Consider the following 22,596-nt stretch of genomic DNA (forward strand, 5'->3'; position numbering starts at 1 on the left):
ACTTTTTCTTCATGATTTTGGGCCAGGTGAGAAGAGGGTTTAGTTATGTTTTTGAAGCCAGTTTGAACTCCAGAGTTCATTTCAAAATAAGCATAAGCAAGATCTTCCTTTTACTTACATGTTTCCATCTTGGAACTCTTAAATACTTGCATTAACAGCCTCTTGACCCACACAGAAGTCCATGAAGTGAAAAGAATTCCATTCCTGTAGCTTCTAGCCTGTTGGAAAAGTCTAGTCTATGCATATAAAATCCTTAAGTTGGATGGAATGACAAGTTTTAACCTCATTAATGTTCTTCAACAGCCTCTAAAGTTGCTGGTTTTCTGCCCTGGAATCTCCCCTTTCTTAAGCAGTGTCCTCCCATCTGGTGGTCAAGCCTTGCCTGTGATGTCAAGTTCACAGAAAATGCCAGTTCAGGTGTCCAAGAAACTGTGAGCACTGGCTCTCAGATGAGACACATCTGGAAAAAGCCAGTGCTCACAGGTACAGATGAGATAAAAGAAAACCAAGGGAGGTGTTAGCCCAGGCTATGCCTTTGTGGGATTACAATAATAAAGCTGAGACACTACAGATCTTAAAAAAAAAAAAAAAGCAATCCTAGAATTAATATGAAAACACAAAAGATCCTGAAAGTACTTTGCTTAGGACATGAAATGTGTTCATAGGGTCATGGCTGATGGACCAATCCATTGTTCTCATTTCCAATTTGAAATAATCAGTTCATGGTCCCATTTTCCACTGGGGCTGACAAGAGGGAAATGGTTCCATAATGCAACCCTTTTGGACCTATGATTTGCTACCACATTGTCCAAGCACCATTTCGCCTACTGCACATTCCAACCCATGAATGGATCCATGCCCTCATCAGCTTGTCTAGTGACTGCCAAACTACAATGTAAGTGGAGGTTTAAATAAAAAAAGAATCAGCTTAGTTAATAATTTTAAAAAGGCCCCAGGAAAGTTAAAAAATGCTATTTCAGCTACAAATAAATACATCTGAGTGACTAAGAATATAATCTAGTAAAGCTATAAATTGGTAATAAATCAAGAGAATAACATTATAAATTCAGAAGGTTTATTTGTGAAATTATATTGCATCCCATTTAGACAAAAGTAATACATTTTAGGTATGGATTATACTGGATAACTGTTGTCTTGGTGAAGGTTTTGCTCCAGTATAATTTCTTTCAATCACTTTATTTTTTTATCTTCTTTGGTAGATACACACAAGGGAAGAGGCACCTCTGTCTTGCCAGCTGTTGTGTCCCTCCAATATCACCAGTGTTCAGGTAGAGAATCTTATTGCTTATTTGTTCAATGATGAATAAATAAATGGACTCAAAATTCTCAGAAATTACAGGGGCTTGCAGTAGACACCAAGTTAATCTTTACGTTTCCATCACTTCCACTAGAAAAACAACTGAAATATGACACATTTGGAATGGCAAAAAATAAACACATGAGGAACCTACACGCTTTGCATTTCTTTAAGCAATGAGTCTCGATCTTGGCTACATCTGAGGAATCTAAAATGATCCCAGTTATCGCTTCTCGGCCTTTTGGCTAAGATCAAGTGTAAAATGATTCCAGTTGAAGCAGAATCTTTGGATAGGAAAGAGCGTGGTGGATTTTTAATTGTGCCTCCAGAGATTCTGAAGAGCAACACTGAGAACAATGACGGAGCAGCCCTCTTCCACACTTGTCTGAGCTTGATATCATGGATGGTTATCAAGGGTTTTTAATCTCTCTCAGTCTGGAAGATAACAAGTGATCTCTTGTATCAGCAAAAACTGCATTCCAATTCTAGCTGTTCTAGAAGTTGCCTTTGTTTTTAATTTAGTACCAGCCAAATGTAATTTACTGCAGGGCTATTTTCCAGTCTATCCTCAGGCATTTCTTCTTGTGCTGAAAAAACACTTCAAAACTTACGTTTGACTATATCTTTATTACTGTAAGTCAATCCCCATCTATCTAAAGTAATTGCAGCATGTGATTAAGTGTCACAAAGAGTTGTTTGGACACTGAAGTCTGTGGGAGTGCAGAGGAGGGAGAAATCGATGTGGATTTTAATGACAAGCAGAGCGGGATGTGGGCTAGAACCTGATGGATGGTAAGAGAGGAGAGGGGAACTGCATCCTGGGCAGACAGCATGGCAAGAAATGACTAGAGAGTCTATCCTAGGAATACAAAATACCTACACCTGAACTTGAGCGATGCTCATTTTTCTTCTGATGCTCCTGCCTCGAATGCATCTCTACTTTGCAAACTCTGAATTCTGTGTGACTCATGCTCCCAAACTCCTCCTTCCAGCTGCTGAATCAGGATTGGGAGCGGGAGCTTGAAACAAACATTTTTAACAAGTTCTCTGTATAATGTTTGTCGTGAAACGCCAAGTGAGGCTGGTGAATCTGTATGCATGGTTTAAGAGGAAGACAGATGGGACAGAAAGTGCCCTCAAAGAGAAGCAAATCCAGCAAACTAGCCTTTCTGTCGAAATAAATCAGATATACCATTTTTCATTTATCAAACTGGCAAAGATTAAAACACTGCACGACTCAATGCTGATGATGGAATGAGCTTTTACACCCTGCTAGTGGGAATGTGAATTGGTACATTACTAGAGGACAACTTGGCAATTCTTATCAGAAGCCTTAACATTTTTCACATCCTTTGACACAGTAATTCCACTTTCCAAAATTTATCCTAAAGCTGTGGTCTCAATGTCAACAATTTATCAGAATCACTTGTGACGCTTTTATGAACTACAGATTCCAGGCTCTACTCCCTGGAGATTGTGGGAGCAAGACCTATGAGTTTGGCTTTTAAAAATACCAATGTCATTTGGTTTTAGTACTTTAAATTTCAAGTAAAAAAAAAAAAAGCCAAAAATCAGTGTGAGCTCCATGTTCAACTTCCACTCCTTATTCTCCATGGGTAATCACTCAACTCGTAGTATTTAATATTTCTATAGCACACGCAGAAATGCATCAGCTGGCTTTATCATTCTGAACATTTAAGAATAAACATTTAAAATCAATTTTCACATTATTATTATTATAAAAATAAGGTAATAAACACTGCTACATGGATATCCTCTTCGCCTGTGGGAAGATTTCTGTAGGTTATCGAGAAACAAATTTGCTTACATCGACAAGCTGTTTTCCAAAATAGCTTTTCAAGATGTGACAGGCATATATAAATGTCCACAAATATTATTTTTTCTTCTCTAATGAGCCTTTGCTAAGCGGGAGGTGGTTCAACACAGCAGAGATTTCATTTCCTAGCATCCCTTGTGCGACATGGGAGGCAATACAACTATTTCTTCCTAAAGGGATGGGCCATTTCTAGGCCAAGGAATTGACGATGTGGCTGTGACTTTGTGCTCTCTCTTCCCGTGCCTGCTGTGTGTGTGCAGAGGTTTCCAGGTCCCTTAGAAATGGCTGGCTGAGTCACCTGATAGGAGGGGTTCAGATCCCTGAACTGTCATGCAAAGGAAAGTCACACATTAATCTACCAGAAGAATCAACATTAGATTCTTATTGAATGATAAATTAATTCCTATTGACTGATTATTGGACAAAGTAACTATTTTATTTGCATTCATATATAAGTTTGACAAGCCAAAAAATAACATCCCAAGACATTTTGCCGCATGGGTTTAAGACCCACTCTACTAATGAAATAATCACAACTAGGAATGAAATGCTATCAATAGGTACATGTACGTCATTTGTTTATATTGTTGAAAAACTGGGAGAAAAATGAATGTCTAACTAATCAGTGAACAAAATGATGCTGAAAAATAACATAACAGCATGGAAAGATACTGAATATTTAAGTGATTATATTCAGCTCAGGAAGGAGGTTATACAAGCATTATTTTTTAAAACAAATTAATAGCAGGAATTATAATGTTCACAATGGTTATTAGTAAAAGGATTACAGATGATTCCTTTTGATGATGCAGTTTTTTTGAAAGTTTATTAGATATGGATCACCTTTGAAATTATAAATTGCTTAAATTAAGTATAATACTAAACTGTACTGGCAAAAATATATAACCTAATCTATAGGAATTCAAACATCAATCTCCTACAAAGCTTACAACTCATATGGCTTGATGTTCAATGACTTAGCAGGGCCAGCTAACTTTAAAAGAAGATGTGAAACCAAAGTTATTCATACACTAGTCTTTTGCAAAGAAGAACATGTCTATTTATAATCGAGGCTGGAGATTAGGACCTATATTTACTTAACTTTTTTAGTAGAGTTAAAAAGAATTTATGTACTTGGAAAGTTATAGTCCAAAAAGATCATCTCTCCATTAGAAAATTCACAGAGCTTTTTGCTTGTTTGAGGATGTTCACATATTCTTCCATTCAGTGAGTTCTTTTGTTCAATAAATGAATGATTGTGAAATGAGTTTAATTTATAGCAAAAATGGCAAAATGAGACATCGATGATCAATAAGACTTTAGAAAGGCTATAAAGTCAGTTATTTCAATGTTGCTTCCTACAGAATTAAGTAACAGGAAATGGACTGAGGTAGTTCAACTGCAGTTTTAAAATTGAGCAGACCCTTGGGAAGGGGTAGGATTTTTGTTTCTCTTTAACTTCTTTTTTATAGAAATGAGGACACAGGAGGGAAGAACTAGTGACACTAGTGACAGCTGTCAATAGAGTGTTTTAAAATGACAAAGATACTTGTGAGATTTTTAATTTCTTTGTGCTTATAAAGATAAAATAAAAATTAGAAGTGGAATACATATATCAGCAGGACTGGTGCAATTATATCAATAAGATGTAAAATACACAAGAATACTATGAAACAGTACTAAAGTTAAAGATCTAAATAAGCTAGGAATATATTTCATGTTTATTGGTTGGAATATTTAATATTATTAATATATCAGTTTCCCCTAAATGATCTACAAATTCAATGTAATAGCAATTAAAATTCAGGACTATTTGTGGAATTTGACAATATAAACATTTATATAAAATTTTTAAGACTAAGCAAAAATCAAGAGAATTTTGAACAAGAATAAAGTTTCTGCAGTTTTTTTTCATATATCAAGACATATTGTGAATATATGGCAATTAACTAAAAGGTGTTACTAATGCAAAAATAGATCAACACAGCAGAGATTCATCTGACCTATGTCAAAGACATCTGTGCAATCCAACAAGGAAGGAACAACCATTTCATAGAGGGTTCTGGGTTAATTGGATATCCACATGGAAAAAGTTTGCCTTGATCCCTACCCTACACCAGACACAAAAACTACCTCCAATGAATCATTGTCATACATTTTAAAAGTTAAAATAATAAAGGTCCCAGAAGAAAAGGAAGAAGTATGTTTTGATCTGGGGCAAATAAATCTTTCTAAAACAGTGAAAGAAGAGTAGCTATTTTTAAAATATTTTAAAAATTGGATCTTGTAATAATTAAGCATGTTTAATTCAACAGACTCAACAACCAAATAAAACCCCATTTTGAAAATAATTAAGGGGTCAACATTGTACATAGCAATTAAAGCCACTGTTTGCAATGTCAGCATTCCATATGAGAGTCAGTCTGCCCCCACTTCTAATCCAGCTGCTTGATAAAGGTCTGGGAAAAGCAGCAGAAGCTCCTGGTTTTGCCCTGGCCCTATCCCAACCATTACAGCCACTTAGGAAGTAAACCAGTGCATAGCAGATTTCTTTTTCTTTCTCTCCTTCTCTCTCCATCCTTCTGTCTTTCTCTATGCAACCCTGCCTTTCAAATAAATTTTTTTACCAAAACTGACAAATTATATGAATATGTGTTTCTTAAAAGATATAAACTGGTCAAGAAATAGATGAAAAAATGTTCTATACTATTAATCATCAGGGAAGTGAGCTAAAAACCACAATGAGATGTCATCTAACCCTACTCAGAATGGCTATTATCAAAAAGACACAAAAAACGTTGATAAGGATGAAGAGAAAAGAAAACTTTTTCACTGTTGGTAGGGTACACTAATTTATTAGTATATCCACCACGGAAAACAATATGAAGGTTCTTCAAACTAAAAACACATACAACTAACTATCCCAACGCAGGGCATTTTAAGGGTACATTTCTAAAAGTTAGTAGAAAAGGGAGTTACAAGATAAATTTTAGTTTAAAAATTTTGAGATCCACTTACGGTTTTCTCGTAATTAATATTTACATGAACTTTTTTGAAGACCTGTGTATATGGATTTTAAAATTTTGCAAGAAAATAGACATCATTCTATTCCATTTCTACAAACATTGGAAGTACTTTCATATATCTAAAGGTACAAAATCAGTATTATCTAAGATACACAGCACTCGGAGATTCACTGCTGCCCTAATCACAATAACCAAGATATGGAATCAAACAATGTGCTCATTGAGAGAAGAATGGGCAAAGAAAAGGAAGGATAAATACACAATGAGCTACTAGTCAGCCATGAAAATCAATAAAAGTTCATTTGTAGCAACATGAACTTGAAGATAATTATGTTAAGTGAATAAGGCAGGCAAAGAAAGGCATGTGGTTTTCACTCACATGTAAAATCGGAAAATACTGATCTTACAGAAGAAAACAATAGTGGTTCTTAGAGGCTGATTAAGGTAGCAGAGAGGGAGGACAAAGGCATGCTGGATAATGGGTGCTGAATTACAGCTTTTTACATATATATATTTATATGATCTATATTTATATTATATATATTTAAAGTTCTGGTGTTCTGCAGGGCAGTAGGGTGACTATATCTTACTATATAATTTATTATGTATTATATAAAGAACCAAAAAGGAAGAGGCTCCTAACCCAAGGAAATACATTTAATCATGTATTTCATATCCTTAATCGAAGATGAAAATGGAAATTACCCAGATTTGTCACACATAGTATACTCACACTGATTTATCACATTGTGCTCTATACAAGTTATAATTATAATATGTCAATTACATTTTTTAAATAGGAATTTTTGTTCATCCTTTTGACAAAATTTGTAAAGGCAAGGCAAAATATTGAAGAATATGCCTCCAATACTTACAACTGACAAAAGATTTGTTTAGAATATACAAAAAATTAAAACTCAATAAAGCAAAAATAAGTTTTAAATAGGCAAAAGACTTTGACACCTTAAAGATCTTAAAATGGCCAATAATGATGATGATTCTCATTATTAATTATTAACATTATTAGAGGACTGCAAATTAAAATTACATTTAAATACTATGAAACATACACTAAAATAAATAAAATAGAAAAAGATCACTATTAACATGTATTGGGGCAAGAATGTGGAGTAGCTGAATCCCCTTACACATCACAGGTAGCAATAAATCTCCACTGCAAATTAGAGGGATTAGTTCTAAATATAAACATCTGTAGTGCCCAACAATTCTACCTCTGAGAATATGTCAAAATAAATGAGTGTTTGTCAACTAAGCAATACAGACAAGAATGTTCAAAAAATGCTACTTGTAATACACAAAAACTGGAAACAGTGTGTTTCTATCCATAGAATGGGTAAGTTGCTATATCTTTATATACTGGAATACTGAACTGTAACTTCAAAAAAGGGGAGAAGATACACTCAACGTAGAAGTAGAAAAAAATAAAACTCAAGAAAACCATTTATTCATAACTAGTTCAAGACAGTCCAAATATGGAGCTCACTGGAACATTAGATTAAGTCACTGCTTTGGATAACTGCATTCCAAACCTGACACCCTGCTTAAGTCTTGTCTATTGCACACTTCCAATGAGCTTCCTACTAATTTGTCTGGGAGGCATTCATGATGACCAACTACTTGGGTTCCTGTCATCCATGTGGGAGACATGGTGTTCCTGGATCCTGGTTCAGCCCCAATCTAATCCCAGCTATTGTGGGCATTTGGAACATGAAGCAGTGGATTTTTAATCACCCTGCCTCTCAAGTAAAATAAATAATTTTTTAAAGAAATATACCCAAAACAAATATATTGTGCTATTAATCATAATAACTGATATACTGTTTGTATGAGTGTGCACTTTGTGTGTGCTTTGTTGTTTGCTTTTTCATTTTGTGAGTAGTCTTCACTTTGAGATAAACGGAAGAGATTTGGGGTTGCAGGAGATGTTCTATATCTTGACATAATGTTAGTGATATGAATATAGGAAGTCCTATCAGGCTGAATAACTAAGATTTATGCACTTTATTATGTAGCAATAACAACATTTTCCTTTTTTTATTAAAGATTTATTTATTTTTATTACAAAGTCAGATATACAGAGAGGAAGATCTTCCGTCCGATGATTCACTCCCCAAGTGCTCACAACGGCCAATACTGTGCCGATCCAGAGCCAGAAGCCAGGAACTTCCTCCAGGTCTCCCACACGGGTGGTTACAGGGTCCCAAGGCTTTGGGCTGTCCTCGACTGCTTTCCCAGGCCACAAGCAGGGAGCTGGATGGGAAGTGGAGCTGCCGGGATTAGAACCGGTACCTATATGGGATCCCAGTGCGTTCAAGGTGAGGACTTTGGCCACTACCCCACACCGCCGGGCCCAATAAAAACATTTTCTAATGTGACACCCTTGGATTGAGTGTTTGGCCTAACAGTTAAGATGCAGGTTACAACGCCCTTGTTTCAGTACATACTGGTATCTAGGTTTAACATCCAACTCCAGTTCCTGGATCTAGCTTTCAGCTAGTGTGAACGCTGGGAGGAACCAGTAATGGTTGAAGTGATTGGGTTCCTGACCCCCACACAGGAGAACTAGATTGAGTTCTTAGCTCCCAGCTTCAACCTAGTCCAATCTCAGCTGTTTTGGGCATACAGGATGTGAACAACTGGATGGGAGCAACCTTTATATTCTCTCTCCCTCCCATATTCTCTCCCCATTAAAAAATTAAAAATCATATTATTTGTTCTAAGTGTATTATATAAACACATGTCATCAATATTTAACCTCAGTCTACATCTCTTTCAGTCTGACTGTATAACCATCCCACAAATATATACTGAGAAGTAAAAAGAAACAGTAGAGGCCTTCTAACAATTTCTTCGTCATTGTACTGTTTTTTGTTGCACGAGGAACCTCAAAACCCTCTGGACTCTTAAATTCCAGAGTCAGAACTCTTGACTGAGTGAGTTGGCACTGGTTTAGAAGTACCACTCCTCCAGCACTCCTCTCCTATACACAACTACAAGTCCAGTCTAAGCTTTACCTTCCTTTCACTCAATCCTTAGTGAAGCATTTTCTCCACTTTCAATGTTAGGTGTTTCGCTCCTTCCTTTAAAAGGTGTTCTCAACTCTGCCTGCCTCTAGTCCCATCCAGCCAACCAGACCTCTTTCATGTCGTGTGCTCTAAGTACACATCCTTGCTAGGCCAACTCCTTCTATCCTTAGAAATTGCTGACGGCAGCAAGAAAAAGAAAATCTGTTTAATCTTAGGAACCCTAACTAAACTGCATTTGCCATTATGAGGTGATATTTGCTCCATTTAGCGAGTACTCATTACAACAAGGCAATATTCATCTTTTCAATGCCAGTTCAACTTTTCTATTAAAAATGATACAGAATTCCTATTATGCACCTGGCGCTGTGTTAAGCAATGTGAATACAAAAATGATTTCACTCAAGGAGCTCATGGTCTTGTGAAGGAGACAGAAGACAAAGACACATTAGTTACAGTTGCTGACTATGAGCTTCCTGTGGCACATCACTTTAGAATTTGTCAAACTCATCTCCTTATCTGACATCCCCCAAACCTAATCTCAATGTACATCAACATCCATGTAATAACCCAAGCTAAAGCTCTAAAACAACACTTATTTTTCATTTCCTTACACATTTATACCTATTCACTCATTACATGTCAATGCCTTCACCAAATTATCTTCCAATCCCAACACATATTTTTCATCCCATTACCACTATCTAGCTCAACACCTTATTTCTTGTTCTTTGAATTACTGCAATGATGTTCCAACAGGTCTCCACCCAGAACTTCAACTTCACCTATGTTATTCTCTTCTCTACTTTGTTGCGACAAAAAACTGTATAAAGTCTATGTCTGTCTCTGTATTTCTACCTTTGTCTCTATTTCTAGGAAGATTTTTATTGTTCATGGAATGGAACAGAAGAATCTAAAAAAGATACTATGAGTTAATGATTTGATCAAGTAAGGACAAATCATTATGAACTCTAGTACTAAATTGTGAAATAAGAGTCAACAAAGACAAAGAGCAACCTAAGCACTTCTGGGTAGGTTAAAGGTTTGAGGAAAATATACACAAAATGATTCCTGAACAAAATTTCAGGTTGTTGGGATCCTGAGCTGATCATGCTGGATTCCATTTTAAGCAGCCAACATGCATACCATCTACCTTTTGTTAATCAGCTCAAACTATACAGTAAACAAAATCTTTACAACTGATTCACCTTAAATGGCACAGCATACAGATCTGTCTTTGAAATGTGATAGTGACATTGGGTAATTAACTCTTAAGATAGGCAGATAATAGTGTGTGTGAGGAATTACAGGAAAGAGCTATGAACTGAAAAATTGGCTGCCATTCCTGTGGCATGAGTGAACAATTCAGCTTTTTCAGCATTAACACAAAGTGGCTATACATTCCTCTCTGGTCTGTGTTGAGGTCATCTCTTTCGCCTCTATGTGTATGTGGTGTGCAGAGGGGAAGGAAGGGGAGTTGTCTGTGAAAACAGCATGAGTTAGAGGATAAGATCTGGCAGGGTTTTTTTCCCCTCCCTTGTTACTGCAAATTGCTCTGTTAATTTTCTTTCTCATCATGAGAACAATCTCACATCACCAAATATTCAGAACCAAAAACAGAAAGTCTACAGACTGAACAAGAAGGAATCTACCAAATGGCCAAATTTTCAGGGAGTTTCCAGTTCTAAAACATATTTTTGTTTAAGCACACTCCAAGGACTATCAAGCTGGAGACCACAGTGGTGTACAGGGTAGGACATGTGAGGTGTGGGTGACATTCACACGTGTTCTCTCACCCACTCAGTCCAAACTCTCACTAATACAGACAATAACCTGGACTGTGAAAAATACTGTGTAGGTGGTGGATTTACTAACCACAGAGTTAACACCAAACCCCTAAATAGAGCTTTCTGATTGATAGACATTTTTTTTTTATAACACAAGATTATTGATGTCTATCCCCCTACTTTCCTAACTTTTGAGGAATGGTCATAGAAGTTGGGAAAATTCAGATGTGAAGATACAATGCAGTGTGCATCTCTACTTAAAAATCAAAGATGGACTCCCAATGAAACTACTGAATGTATCTTGATAATAGGATGCTGGACTCTGCCATTTTTCATGCCTGCGATGTCAGGATACACTTAAATAGCAAAATGATGGACTGATTGTGAATGACTATACTATTGTAATAACGGGGGAAATTGAAAAGGGGACTCGGGAAGAGGGGGGAAGAAGAAAATTCTGGAGCCTATGAAACTGTATCATGGAATAAAAACAAAGGTTGGTAAAATTTAAAACCCAAAATACAGAAAATTTATGTAAATTTTATGACTTCTTAGTGTTAAAAATGTGACTTATAATGGAGCAAGAATTCGCTATATTTTGACTAAATAATAAAATTGCTATAAGATATCCATAAAAGACATACTGGGTACAAACTGACGCTGAGAATGGATTAATTTACTAACTTCCAATTGATAATGAAAAGCACATGATTAAATTTTAAGATGAAAAAATTAAGTGAATCAGGAAGGAAATTTTGTGTTGATTTTGAAAAGTTTGATTCCCTTTGATCCTTACAGTACAATTTCAAAATACATAAAACGACATCTTCCAAGTTAGGAGAAGCAATTACAGTAAAAGAAGAGACTATAGTGTGTCACTCTCAAAAAATATCAAGGAATTGTCTAGCAGGCTTCCAAGCCTCCTATTTCATTAATAACAGTTTAATAACCAAAATAACTTTTAAAAAGAAAAATCCACTCCTGCCACAACTCTACTCAAACCCCTCACGGCTTTGTATCATACGTGCAGTAAGATAAAAATTTCCTACCAAGATCCACAGCTATTTTAAGAGACAGCTCCAGTCTACTTCTTTAATCACCTTTATTTGTATTTTATCTTCTTTCAGGTAAATTTTTGCAGAATATCACTATATTAAGTAATGAGTTTTGACCATATATTATTCGTGTTTTTTTTCAGAAATTTTGCCTTACAATAACTGTTTAAAATATGTATGTATAGATATATGTATGTATGCATGCATATATTGTGAGAGAGAGATTTCCAACCCTTTCTGGATTATTCCCTAAATGCCTGCAATGGCCCCTGGACTTAAACTAGAAGACAACAACTCAATTCATGTCTCCGACACTGGTGGCAAGAATCAGCTCACTTGAGCCATCATTATTGCTGTCTCTTTGGTTTGCATTAGCAGGAAGATGATGTTAGCAGTGGGAAGCAGGTATGAAATCCAGACACTCCAATATGTGATGAGGACATCTCAAGTTTTCACTACAAGGCCTATACTGTGTTTTCATTTGCTTTAGTAGCATTTTTGGTATTTTATCATGCATATTTAATTTGTGTCTGATTTTCTTCAGTAATTTGTTCTATGAGAATATCTTTGTGGTGAGCTTTAAATCTTGTATGACAACTTGGCTGGGCATAGAATTATATAGATTACAGATGTTGTAATCTAGCTCTGTACAGCAATGTTTCTAACTTCATGTAGCTTGCTACTGTTTTAAAGCTAGCTTTAAGTCTGCTTCTCATTTTTTGTAGGCAGTGTGTTCATTTGTTCTCTCATTGGTTTTTGAATATTTATCATACTTATGATCCATATTTCTATGTCCTAAGAATGTATGCAAACCACATGACAGCTCCTACTTATAATTCTGTTTTATAGTTTTTTCTTAATTTTTGCTTTTGTGATTTTCCTTAATTTGTATTAAGCTTATTTATGTATTTAGAAATACAATTTCCTGGCATTTTTTTTTATCTTGAAGTAGAATTAACTTTAAATTAGTTTTGACACAAATGGAAGTCAAAAGTAGGATTATGAATTATTTCAGCACAAACTATGAAAGTACTATGTGTTAAAGAAAAGGACACTTTATTAAGTATAAGGGCTGGCGTTGTGGGATAGCATGTAAAGCTACCACCTTTCATACCAGCACCTCACATGGACACTTGTTTCAAGTCACAGTTACTTCACTTTCCATCTAGCTCTCTGCTAATGTACCGGAGAAAGCAGCGGAGAATGGTCCAAGTATTTGGGTTCCTGCACTCATGTGGAAGACCTGGAAGAAGCTCCTGGCTCCTGGTTTCTGCCCAGCTGTTGCAGCCATTTGAAGAGTGAATCAGAGGATGGAAGATATCTCTCCGTACCTCCCTCTCTTTGTAACTATGCCTTTCAAATAAACAAATCTTTAAGAAAAACAGTTTATATAAAATGAATATTTTGAAAAAAAAAACTATGCATGGATTTCAAAAATTTCTAAACAAATATAAATATACTACAATTCTATTTTCTTACAAACTTCTTGAAATATCCATGTATACACCATGTACCACTAAAAAATGTAGAGGGTTAGATGAATACATAAGAATGAAACACTTGAAAGTAAACAAATATTTAAATAAAGTTATCTCAAACCCCCAAAAGATGCACTGAAGAAATAAAGATGGATTCATTACTAGGTGGGCATATGATCTGTGACCATAACAAGTTTGTGGATGTGTCTGTAGGTCAATGCCCTTGCCCCAAGCATGTGATAAAAATCACTACGATGCTATTTGGAAAATAATTCTGGCATTATGCAGTTGAATTAAGTATTTATTCCAGGATTCAGCAGTCTCATCCCAAGTATATTTCCTAGGCATACACATGGACATCCAGGGACATATGCATAAATGTTTACATTGTTCTAAACAGCAAGGAAGTATTGGAATTAACTCAAGTGACCATCACTGATAAAATGGATAAATTGTGAAATAATCACATATTACAACATCATATGACAATCAAAACAGATACTGCCACACACATTTACAAGGACAAATCTCAGGAACTCTGAAGAAAGTTGTGTATAAATAAAAGGTAATCTATTTATGTGAGACTCATCAGTTTACAAACCTAGGTATCTTATTGATTAGGGAGATAAATATGTGGGTAAAATCACAACAAAAAGGGAGAAATTGATGAAAGCAAATTTTGGGGGGGCCTAGCGGCTAAAATCCTCGCCTTGAGCACTCCGAGATCCCATATGGGTGCTGGTACTAATCCCAGCAGCTCCACTTCCCATCCAGCTTCCTGCTTGTGACCTGGGAAAGCAGTCGAGGACAGCCCAAAGCTTTGGGACTCTGCACCCGCGTGGGAGACCTGGAAGAAGTTCCTGGATCCTGGCTTCGGATCGGCATAGCATTGGCCGTTGTGAGCACTTGGGGAGTGAATCATCGGACGGAAGATCTTCCTCTCTGTCTCTCCTCTCTGTATATCTGCCTTTCCAATAATAAATAAATAAATCTTAAAAAAAAAAGCAAATTTTGGATCAGTGGTGTGTCTGGGTGGGGAGAGAAAATAGTAGAGTCAGGAGAAAAGACACAGAAGGCTCAGGATCCTGCCTGGGAATAAAAATATCAGTGACAGCTTCTGAAGAAACAGAGTTCTTGGATGTTTTGTATTAGAAGGGGTGGATTAGGGCCAACACCATGACTCAACAGGCTGACCTTCTACCCTGGGCTTCCAGAATCCCATATGTGTGTCAGGTCATATCATGGGTGTTCCACTTACAATCCATCTCTCTGCTTATGACCTGGGAAAGCAGCATGTGGTACCCCAAGTCTATGGGACTCTCTTCCCACATGGAAGACCCAGAAGAGGCTCCAGGTTTTAGACCAGATTAGCTCTGACTGTTGCAGCCATTTGGGGAATGAACCAGCAAATGGAAGACCTCTATCTCTCCTTGTCTCTGTAAATCTTCATTTCAAACCAAAATGAATAAATCTTAAAAAACAAAAAAAGATGGGGAGGTGGATGTTGTTGAATTCCAGTACCATGGATTCCTTAATTCCTTGAATGTGCCAAATAGAAGTTAAGCAGTAGAAATAAGCTCTGGGCATTCAAATACGTGCTTCTCACAACTGGATTCTAATAATCCAGGAATCAGAACACATCAGCAGCCAGTTCATTATCTAGATTCATACAGGAGTACATACGTAGATTACAGATAGTCCACCTAAAGAGGATAACAGTGTCATATTCCATATTCAATTACACTTTACATTACTGAGGACAAACAGTTCTTCAGAAAGTTTACTAATTCTTCACATTACACCTTTCTCATCTCAATGTTTTTTCAGTTTCTTTTTAAAAATTCACTTGAGTAAATTGCTTTTGGGGAAAACAATTTCTTAAGGTGAACATTTATTTGACCTTCTAAGCAGTTATTACGTTACACCATCTTTAGGCAAAAAGATAAAATTGTATTTTAAAAATACATACAATACAATTCCATTCTTATTTAAGTGATATGCATAGCTATAGTCATGTATTCAGAAACTTGATAGATTACGTACCTACTATACTGGAGATAGAGTAGTAAAGAAAACCCAGAAAGAAGAAAGTGAATAAGGAAAGGAAGTTTGTAACAGAAAAGTACAAGATAAGTCACACTGCTAGGGATTTACCCAAATGAGTTGAAAACTTAAGCCCACACAAAAACCCACACATGAATGCTAACAGCAGTTTTTTTCATAGTTGCCAAAAATGACTAAATAAATTGTAGTACATGCACACAAGGGAACATCAGCATTACAGAAAGAAGTGAGCTAGGAGACCACAAAAAGACGTAGCGGAACCTTGAAATGCCTATGGCTGAGTGAAAGAGCCAGTCTAAAAAGACTACCTCTTTTGTGACTCCAACTGCATGACCTTCTGGAAAAGGCAGATCCATAAAGAGGAAATAATGAGTAGTTTCAGGTGGTTAGGTAAAAAGGGAGGGGTGGGAGATAAGGGGTTGTTAAAGTCAAAGAAATCCTTCCGTATGATCCTGTAATGATGGACACCTGACATGCATTTATTAAACCCTGTAGAATTTTATTACATATTGATCCTTAATAATCTGTCAATATTAGTTCATCAACTGAAACAAAAGCATACTACACAAAAACATACTACACAAAAGTAATTAGTTAATAGTATAAAACAGATAGGGTGTAGATGAAGAGGAAGTATTTTGGAACTATTTAAAAATTTATCACTTTATAAATAAGTTTTTATTTATTTAAAAAAGCAAATTTCTTAAATCTCATAAGACCCTATTTAAGAGTACGAAGTATTCTCCATCTTATTCTCCTTTTTTCCTCTTATTTTTTACAATGACATGCTTTCAGTTTACTTTATAATCACAAGTTTAATCTACTAAATGCAGAATTCAACAATAAGTAGAAATATTACTGTTTGTTCGAAGCACAGACAATAATCGATCTCAAAATTTCACTCACATATATTACTGTGTACTCTGTATTAGATACTATAAATCAAGGAAAACATGATATTTGTCTTTTGGGGACTGGCGCTCTATACTTTCAGAAAACTCAATATCTGTATAAACCTAAAACCTCCAAAAAATAAGGTCTGCACTATTTTTTATAGTCCAGAATAAGGCACAGCATTCTTATAATATCTATGGCAGATATTTATTTCTAGCATGTTCTAACAAAGACTTATTGCATGCTTGGTAAACAGAGTGTTTAATGCTCTTCACATCTCTCTAGGATGGGCACAAATGTTATTCTTAACCAACTAAGGAAACTTGAGCCCAGAGACTATAAATCTCTATGTAACAAGTAACTGGAAAAGCCAGCATTTGAACTCAATGCAGTACATGCCTCAGGAGTTGACATGAGACAGTTCCCCGTTTGTCAAAATGAGCTAGACAATGATATTCACAGCATCTGCCCTGAAACTTGCTTTAAACCTACCATGTGCTCATTTCACTGCTGTCTTTCATAGCAATGCCTTCCAAATTCTTCCTGGAAGCAGATTTAATATATACGTATTTGAAATGATAACATCTTCCCTTCCTTTTCACATTCTGATGTGACTTATTAAAGTATTCAACTCAACAGATAGTGCTCAACTGAAAATTCTAGAAACTTATCTTGAGAAAATTGGCAGCAATTCCAAAGTAATCTGCCTGTCTCTCTACATGAAAGACTGGATTTACTGATGACAGCAGGATGAAAGGAACTGCTGAGACTCTGGCAGCCACCATCATCTCACTGGAGACCTTGGTCCCCTCACCTCTCTTTCCTCCTTTAATCATTTTGCTAACTTCCCAGTTGGGAAAGGCATTTTGGGGACTAAAGAGTTCTTAGCACAAGTAGCCTCTTGAATAAATGTCTCTTCTCTAGCATGAGCTCTGCTCTCAAACGAATTGGTTCTGTAGTGTCAAGAAGCCTGGGCCAATTTTAACTGATATCAAACACAGTTAATTAACGTATTGAAACCAGAGACCTCAGCGTTCGATAAAGCCCCCAAATAAATCTTATACCTAACTTAGTTTCTTAGGTGCCATTTAGTTTGCTCCTTTTTGTTACAATTGTTAGTATATATTACGTGTTAAGAAGTCCTAGAGGATGGGCCCGGCACAACAGCATAGGGTTAAAGTCCTCACCTTGAACGCACTAAGATCCCGTATAGGCGCCGGTTCTAATCCCAGCAGCTCCACTTCCCATCCAGCTCCCTGCCTGTGGCCTGAGAAAGCAGCTGAGGACGGCGCAAAGCCTTGGGACACTGCACCCATGTGGGAGACCCAGAAGAAGCTCCTGGCTCCTGGCTTTGGATTGGCTCAGTTGCAACCATTGTGGCTGCTTGGGGAGGGAACCATAAGATGAAAGTTCTGTCTCTCCTCCTCCTTCTCTCCGTTTATCTGCCATTCCAATAAAAATAAATAAATTTTAAAAATAACAAAATAAAGAAGTCATAGAGGATGAAAATATTCAAATCAGATAAGTACAACATCAAGTTTCTTAATAAAAGCTTTTCTTCATTTTTGTGGAAGACAGGAGAACCTTGTCGTATAAAAAAAAATTATCCTATAAAGAAAAACTTCGTGGGAATAGAACAGGTTAGAAAAAAAGCATAAAATGCAGGTTTGTTTCTGTGTAAAGTCATAGCTGATAATGATCTTTGTTGCTTTCTATTATGTTCTGAATTAATAAAAAAATGAAATAAAAAATGCAGAAACACTAGGAAAAAGGCAAGGTTTTTTTTCCCAGCCCCCAATATCTTAATTAGCTGAAGAGAGCAAGGACAGGGAGGGTTAAGAAAGGTTGCTTAACTCAAACGGTTCAACAGGAATGAGAATTTTAGTTGTCTATCATAAATTAGGGTGACTATAATGATAATGAATTGCACATTTCTCTTAAAAAGCACAGAAGATGGATTTTGAATATTTTCACTGAAAGGAAGTGTTAAATATTTGAGGAAATATGTCAACCTGATTGGACATTATGCAGTATATACATGTTTAGAACTATCACAAGGTATGCCATAAAGGCATAGAATTTCATGAGTCTGTTAAAAACAAGATTTAAAAACTGTCTTAATCAAATTGTTGGTTGATTTCCTCATGTGTAGTAGATCACTAGAGGAAGGTCACAAAAGGTGGTTAATCTACCTTCAAATAGCTGTGACCTCACTAGACACATTCATTGAGGTATAAGGTGATGACAGTTATCTTGCAGCTAGTAGTTAGCAGGATGTGAGAACAAGGACTAATGGAAACCAATGGAAGCCAATGGAAGTAGACAGAAGGTGTTCCCGCTGTGCTGGCACCCGGACTGATTCTCTATGGATAGACTGGAGCTGGGCTGGGGGGCATGGTAGGACATTCTTGGTGATGGGACCATCCTAGACAAGGCTGAGTGGCATTTTGCAGCGAGCATGCTACGTTTGGCACCAAGCACTCAGATCTATTTTGCCAAGGTGGGGATGGTGAGGAAGTTTATGGAAATACATTAAGCTATAAGGAAAGCTATAAAGAGGAAAAACAATGCTGAGCCCATAACTGCAGCAGAAGAGCTGGTACTTGAGTGGACTGTGACTGGGAACTGGGAATTACTACAAATTCTCCAGCAGTGAAGGAGTGAGGCAGAAGTGATGTTTTAACCAGATTCATCAGACAGGACATGCAGAGAAGCCTCTTGCAATTTCATATCCTCACCAAGAACAAAAGATCATTGCATTACACCAAGAAGATTCTGCTTTTTTCCTGTGAACATAAGAATCATTAATTGAAAGCCTGCTCTCTGTCAGAATAAAAGCTACAGTCTTCCTCACAACTCCAAAAAGCCATTAACAAATCACCCTCATTTACAGTAACAGATTTAGAGACTCAGAAAGATGAAGTGACTTGCTCAAAGCCACTTCAGAATTTTAACCCAAACCCTCTTTAACTGCAAAGACCATGCATTAACTATCTTACGTTTCACTGTGCCTCTAGTACAGTGATTTATAGGATCTTCACTTTTAGAGTTGTGGTCAGCAAGCATTCCCTTTATAAAGGGTCAAATACTGCACACACACACATACACACACACACTACAGTCAAATATTTTTATTTCAGGCTCTGTAGGCCATATGATCTCTGTCCCAACTTCTCAACTCAATAGGTTCAAAAGAAGTCATAGAAAATAAGCCAATGAGCATGCCTGTGTTCAGATAAAACAAACATCCTGTGTCACAAGCATTATTCTTAAATTTTATTTCATCATTTAAAAATGTTTGCTCTTGGGCCCAGCGCGATAGCGTAATGGTTAAGGTCCTTGCCTTGCACGCCCAGGATCCCATTTGGGGTGCCGGTTCTAATCTTGGCAGCTCTGCTTCCCATCCAGCTCCCTGCTTGTGGCCTGGGAAAGCAATCGAGGATGGTCCAAAGCCTTGGGACCCTGTACCCGCATGGTAGACCCGGAAGAAGCTCCTAGCTCCTGGCTTCGGATTGGCTCGGCTCCAGCTGTTGTGGCTGCTTGGGGAGTGAATCAGCAGATGGAAGATCTTCCTCTCTGTCTCTCCTCCTCTCTGTATAGCTGCCTTTCCAATAAAAAACAAATAGACTTTAAAAAAAAGTTTGCTCTCTCCAACCGCTTAGAATATAAAATCTACTTTTGGTAAGAAGTCACACAAAACACAAGCACTGACCATTTAACTGCAAGCCATCAAGGCTCAACTCCTGACGTAGGCTTATTGATTAGAATAATAAGCTAATGAGGTAAACAATAACGTGAAAAACTGATGTGCACTACAAAACATCCTGTCTTGATGGCAACATGTGATTTCCCTACCTCTGGCTGACGGTCTTGCAGATGTGTGGGTAATCAGGAGGGTAAAAATGGCTTAGTTCAATCCAAATAATATAAAAATCCATATTTATATGCCTCTCAGTAACAACAAGCACATTTCCACTATAATCAAGATTCAATTTTCTAAAAATGTACTTATCACATGTTTGTGATTTTAAGAATGCCTCACTGAGAAACGGCACAAGGTATTTTCAATGTTATATGTGTTATATAGGTACTCAGCAACTCCTACAGCAACCCATGTTCTAAGTTTATCACACAGCACCTCTAGGTTTAGCTCTGCATTAACCTGTCTTTCATTCTTTGGATCCTTGACTTACTCCATTCGTTCATCTTTTTAATCAATAAACATTTACACAGCAACCGTAAGAGTTCTACCTTATGCTGGGAACTGCAAATTCAAAGGTGAATACAAAATACTTCCCTCAAAAACCTCAGAGTTTAGGGAAAAGATAACCATGTAGAAACAACAATATAACAGACTATATTAAATGTCACGTGCACAGATATGTCTGGGTGCCATGGAAACATGGAGATGGGCTCAGCTTGAGAGAACCTATGCAATGGGGGTGAGCAGTAGCATTGAACACTTCTTACAGACTTGAACCAAAGTAGGAAGGATGCTTATGCCTGCCACATTCCTTATGAGATGGGAACAAGCCTCACCGTTGCTTGAAAATCAAAGGCAAATGAGGGCTGAAAGACAGCTATGAAATGACTGTCCTTTCTATTTCTGCTTCAGTGGTGTTGAATTTAATCACAGCTTGTTAATAAACTGTATAAGTCACACATACATACATACCCTTTCATTTACAGTTATGTATTCTTATACACTTCATACAAGCTATAAGAGAGGATTGGAAAGTTCTCACTATGAAGTTATGATAAATATTACAGGCGATAAATATGCCATTTGCCTTGACTTTCTTACAATACAATGTACACATGAATAAGAAAATGAATATAAAAATGTTATTTTTTAAAATGAAAAAAAATCCTCATAAGAAAGTGAAGATTGGTTAATAAAAATAAGCATAACATTTTTAAACACAGAACTCAGAATTTTATCCCTTTAACTTGGCTAGAAAATAATATAAATGATCTTTCAAAGGTTCATAGAACAGATATGGAGCAACTATCAATTTTAAAAGTATACGATTAATTTTTGAATTCTATCTTCCAGGAACTTTTTAGAGTACTCTTGTGTGAGGGTCAATGTTTGCATTTGTGGTGCTTTCTTTTTCATTGAGTTTAAGACATTAACATTAGCATAGTCTGAAAAAGGAGAATGCATTCTCACCTGAAGGACTTTCCTAATTCTTTTTAGATTGTGTATCAACAGCAGGTTTTTCTCTTTGGAAACACGGCCTAACTGTTCATCCAGTTGTATTAGCAAGTTTTGAAGAAGAATTGTTGCCATGGTTTCATTGTTAGAAGCTGCCTCCCTGAAAAATAAAGTGTTCTTACACAACAGGAAACAACTTCGTAAGACATCTACACTTTTACCATGCTAATTTAAAGGTGATAAATCTATTCCACAGTGACAAACATTTAAATGTTTTCAAAAATTAAATTGGATGTATGGAAACTTGCTATATCACTAGTCATTGGAGAATTGCAAATTAAAATGACAATAAGATACTGTTTTACACTCATTAAGATGACTACTATTATAAAAACAAAATAATTCATAGTAAAGACATTAAAAAGTCAATTCTTGTGCAGTACCAGTGGGAAGTACCACTTAAAGTACCTATTGTAGCACAATTCATAGAGGCGGCAAACAACATGGTGTTGCCACAGGTTGCCTGTGGAAGGAACTGGGAGTTACTGCTGAGTGAGTGCAGAGATTCAAGTTGGGAAGAAGGAAATGTACAGACGAGTGATGGTGATGGTTGCAGAACACTATGGATACACCGAATGCCACTGAGCAGAACACCTAAAAACTGCACTTTACAACATGTGTATTTTTGTCACAAATGAGAATGATGACTCCAGAAAAAACAATTAATTGTACACAACAGACAGAGCTTTGAAGGAGATTTGTGAATTGGGTAGTCTGACATGAAGAAAGCTTTGGAGAGGAATTTCACATACACATAAAACCTTAAGAGGACCTGACAAGGCATAGCAAATGTTGAGCGCGTTATTTTCCTTCAAGTTGCTCAAATCTAGCAGTACAGAGGGACAGAGCAAGGTAGGGAGGGAGCATGCTGTGGA

General features: G+C 36.6%; 1 protein-coding gene across 5 annotated transcripts in view; it reads right to left on the minus strand.

Annotated features, from left to right (window-relative positions):
• STAT4 (signal transducer and activator of transcription 4) overlaps positions 1-22,596 on the minus strand; it is a 102,065-nt gene that overhangs the window by 76,154 nt on the left and 3,315 nt on the right. For all 5 annotated transcript variants that reach the window (XR_005883022.1, XM_040971891.1, XM_040971890.1 and 2 more), the window contains one exon: positions 21,677-21,821. Coding sequence is in view for 4 of the 5 variants with exons in the window: in XM_040971891.1 (XP_040827825.1) it covers positions 21,677-21,821 (145 nt within the window). In the remaining variant the exon portion in view is untranslated. The remainder of the gene's footprint in view (positions 1-21,676; positions 21,822-22,596) is intronic.

Source organism: Ochotona curzoniae, unplaced genomic scaffold (genome assembly GCF_017591425.1).
Source record: "Ochotona curzoniae isolate NIBS_2020 unplaced genomic scaffold, NIBS_Ocur_1.0 contig_2210, whole genome shotgun sequence".
Lineage (NCBI taxonomy): Eukaryota > Metazoa > Chordata > Mammalia > Lagomorpha > Ochotonidae > Ochotona > Ochotona curzoniae.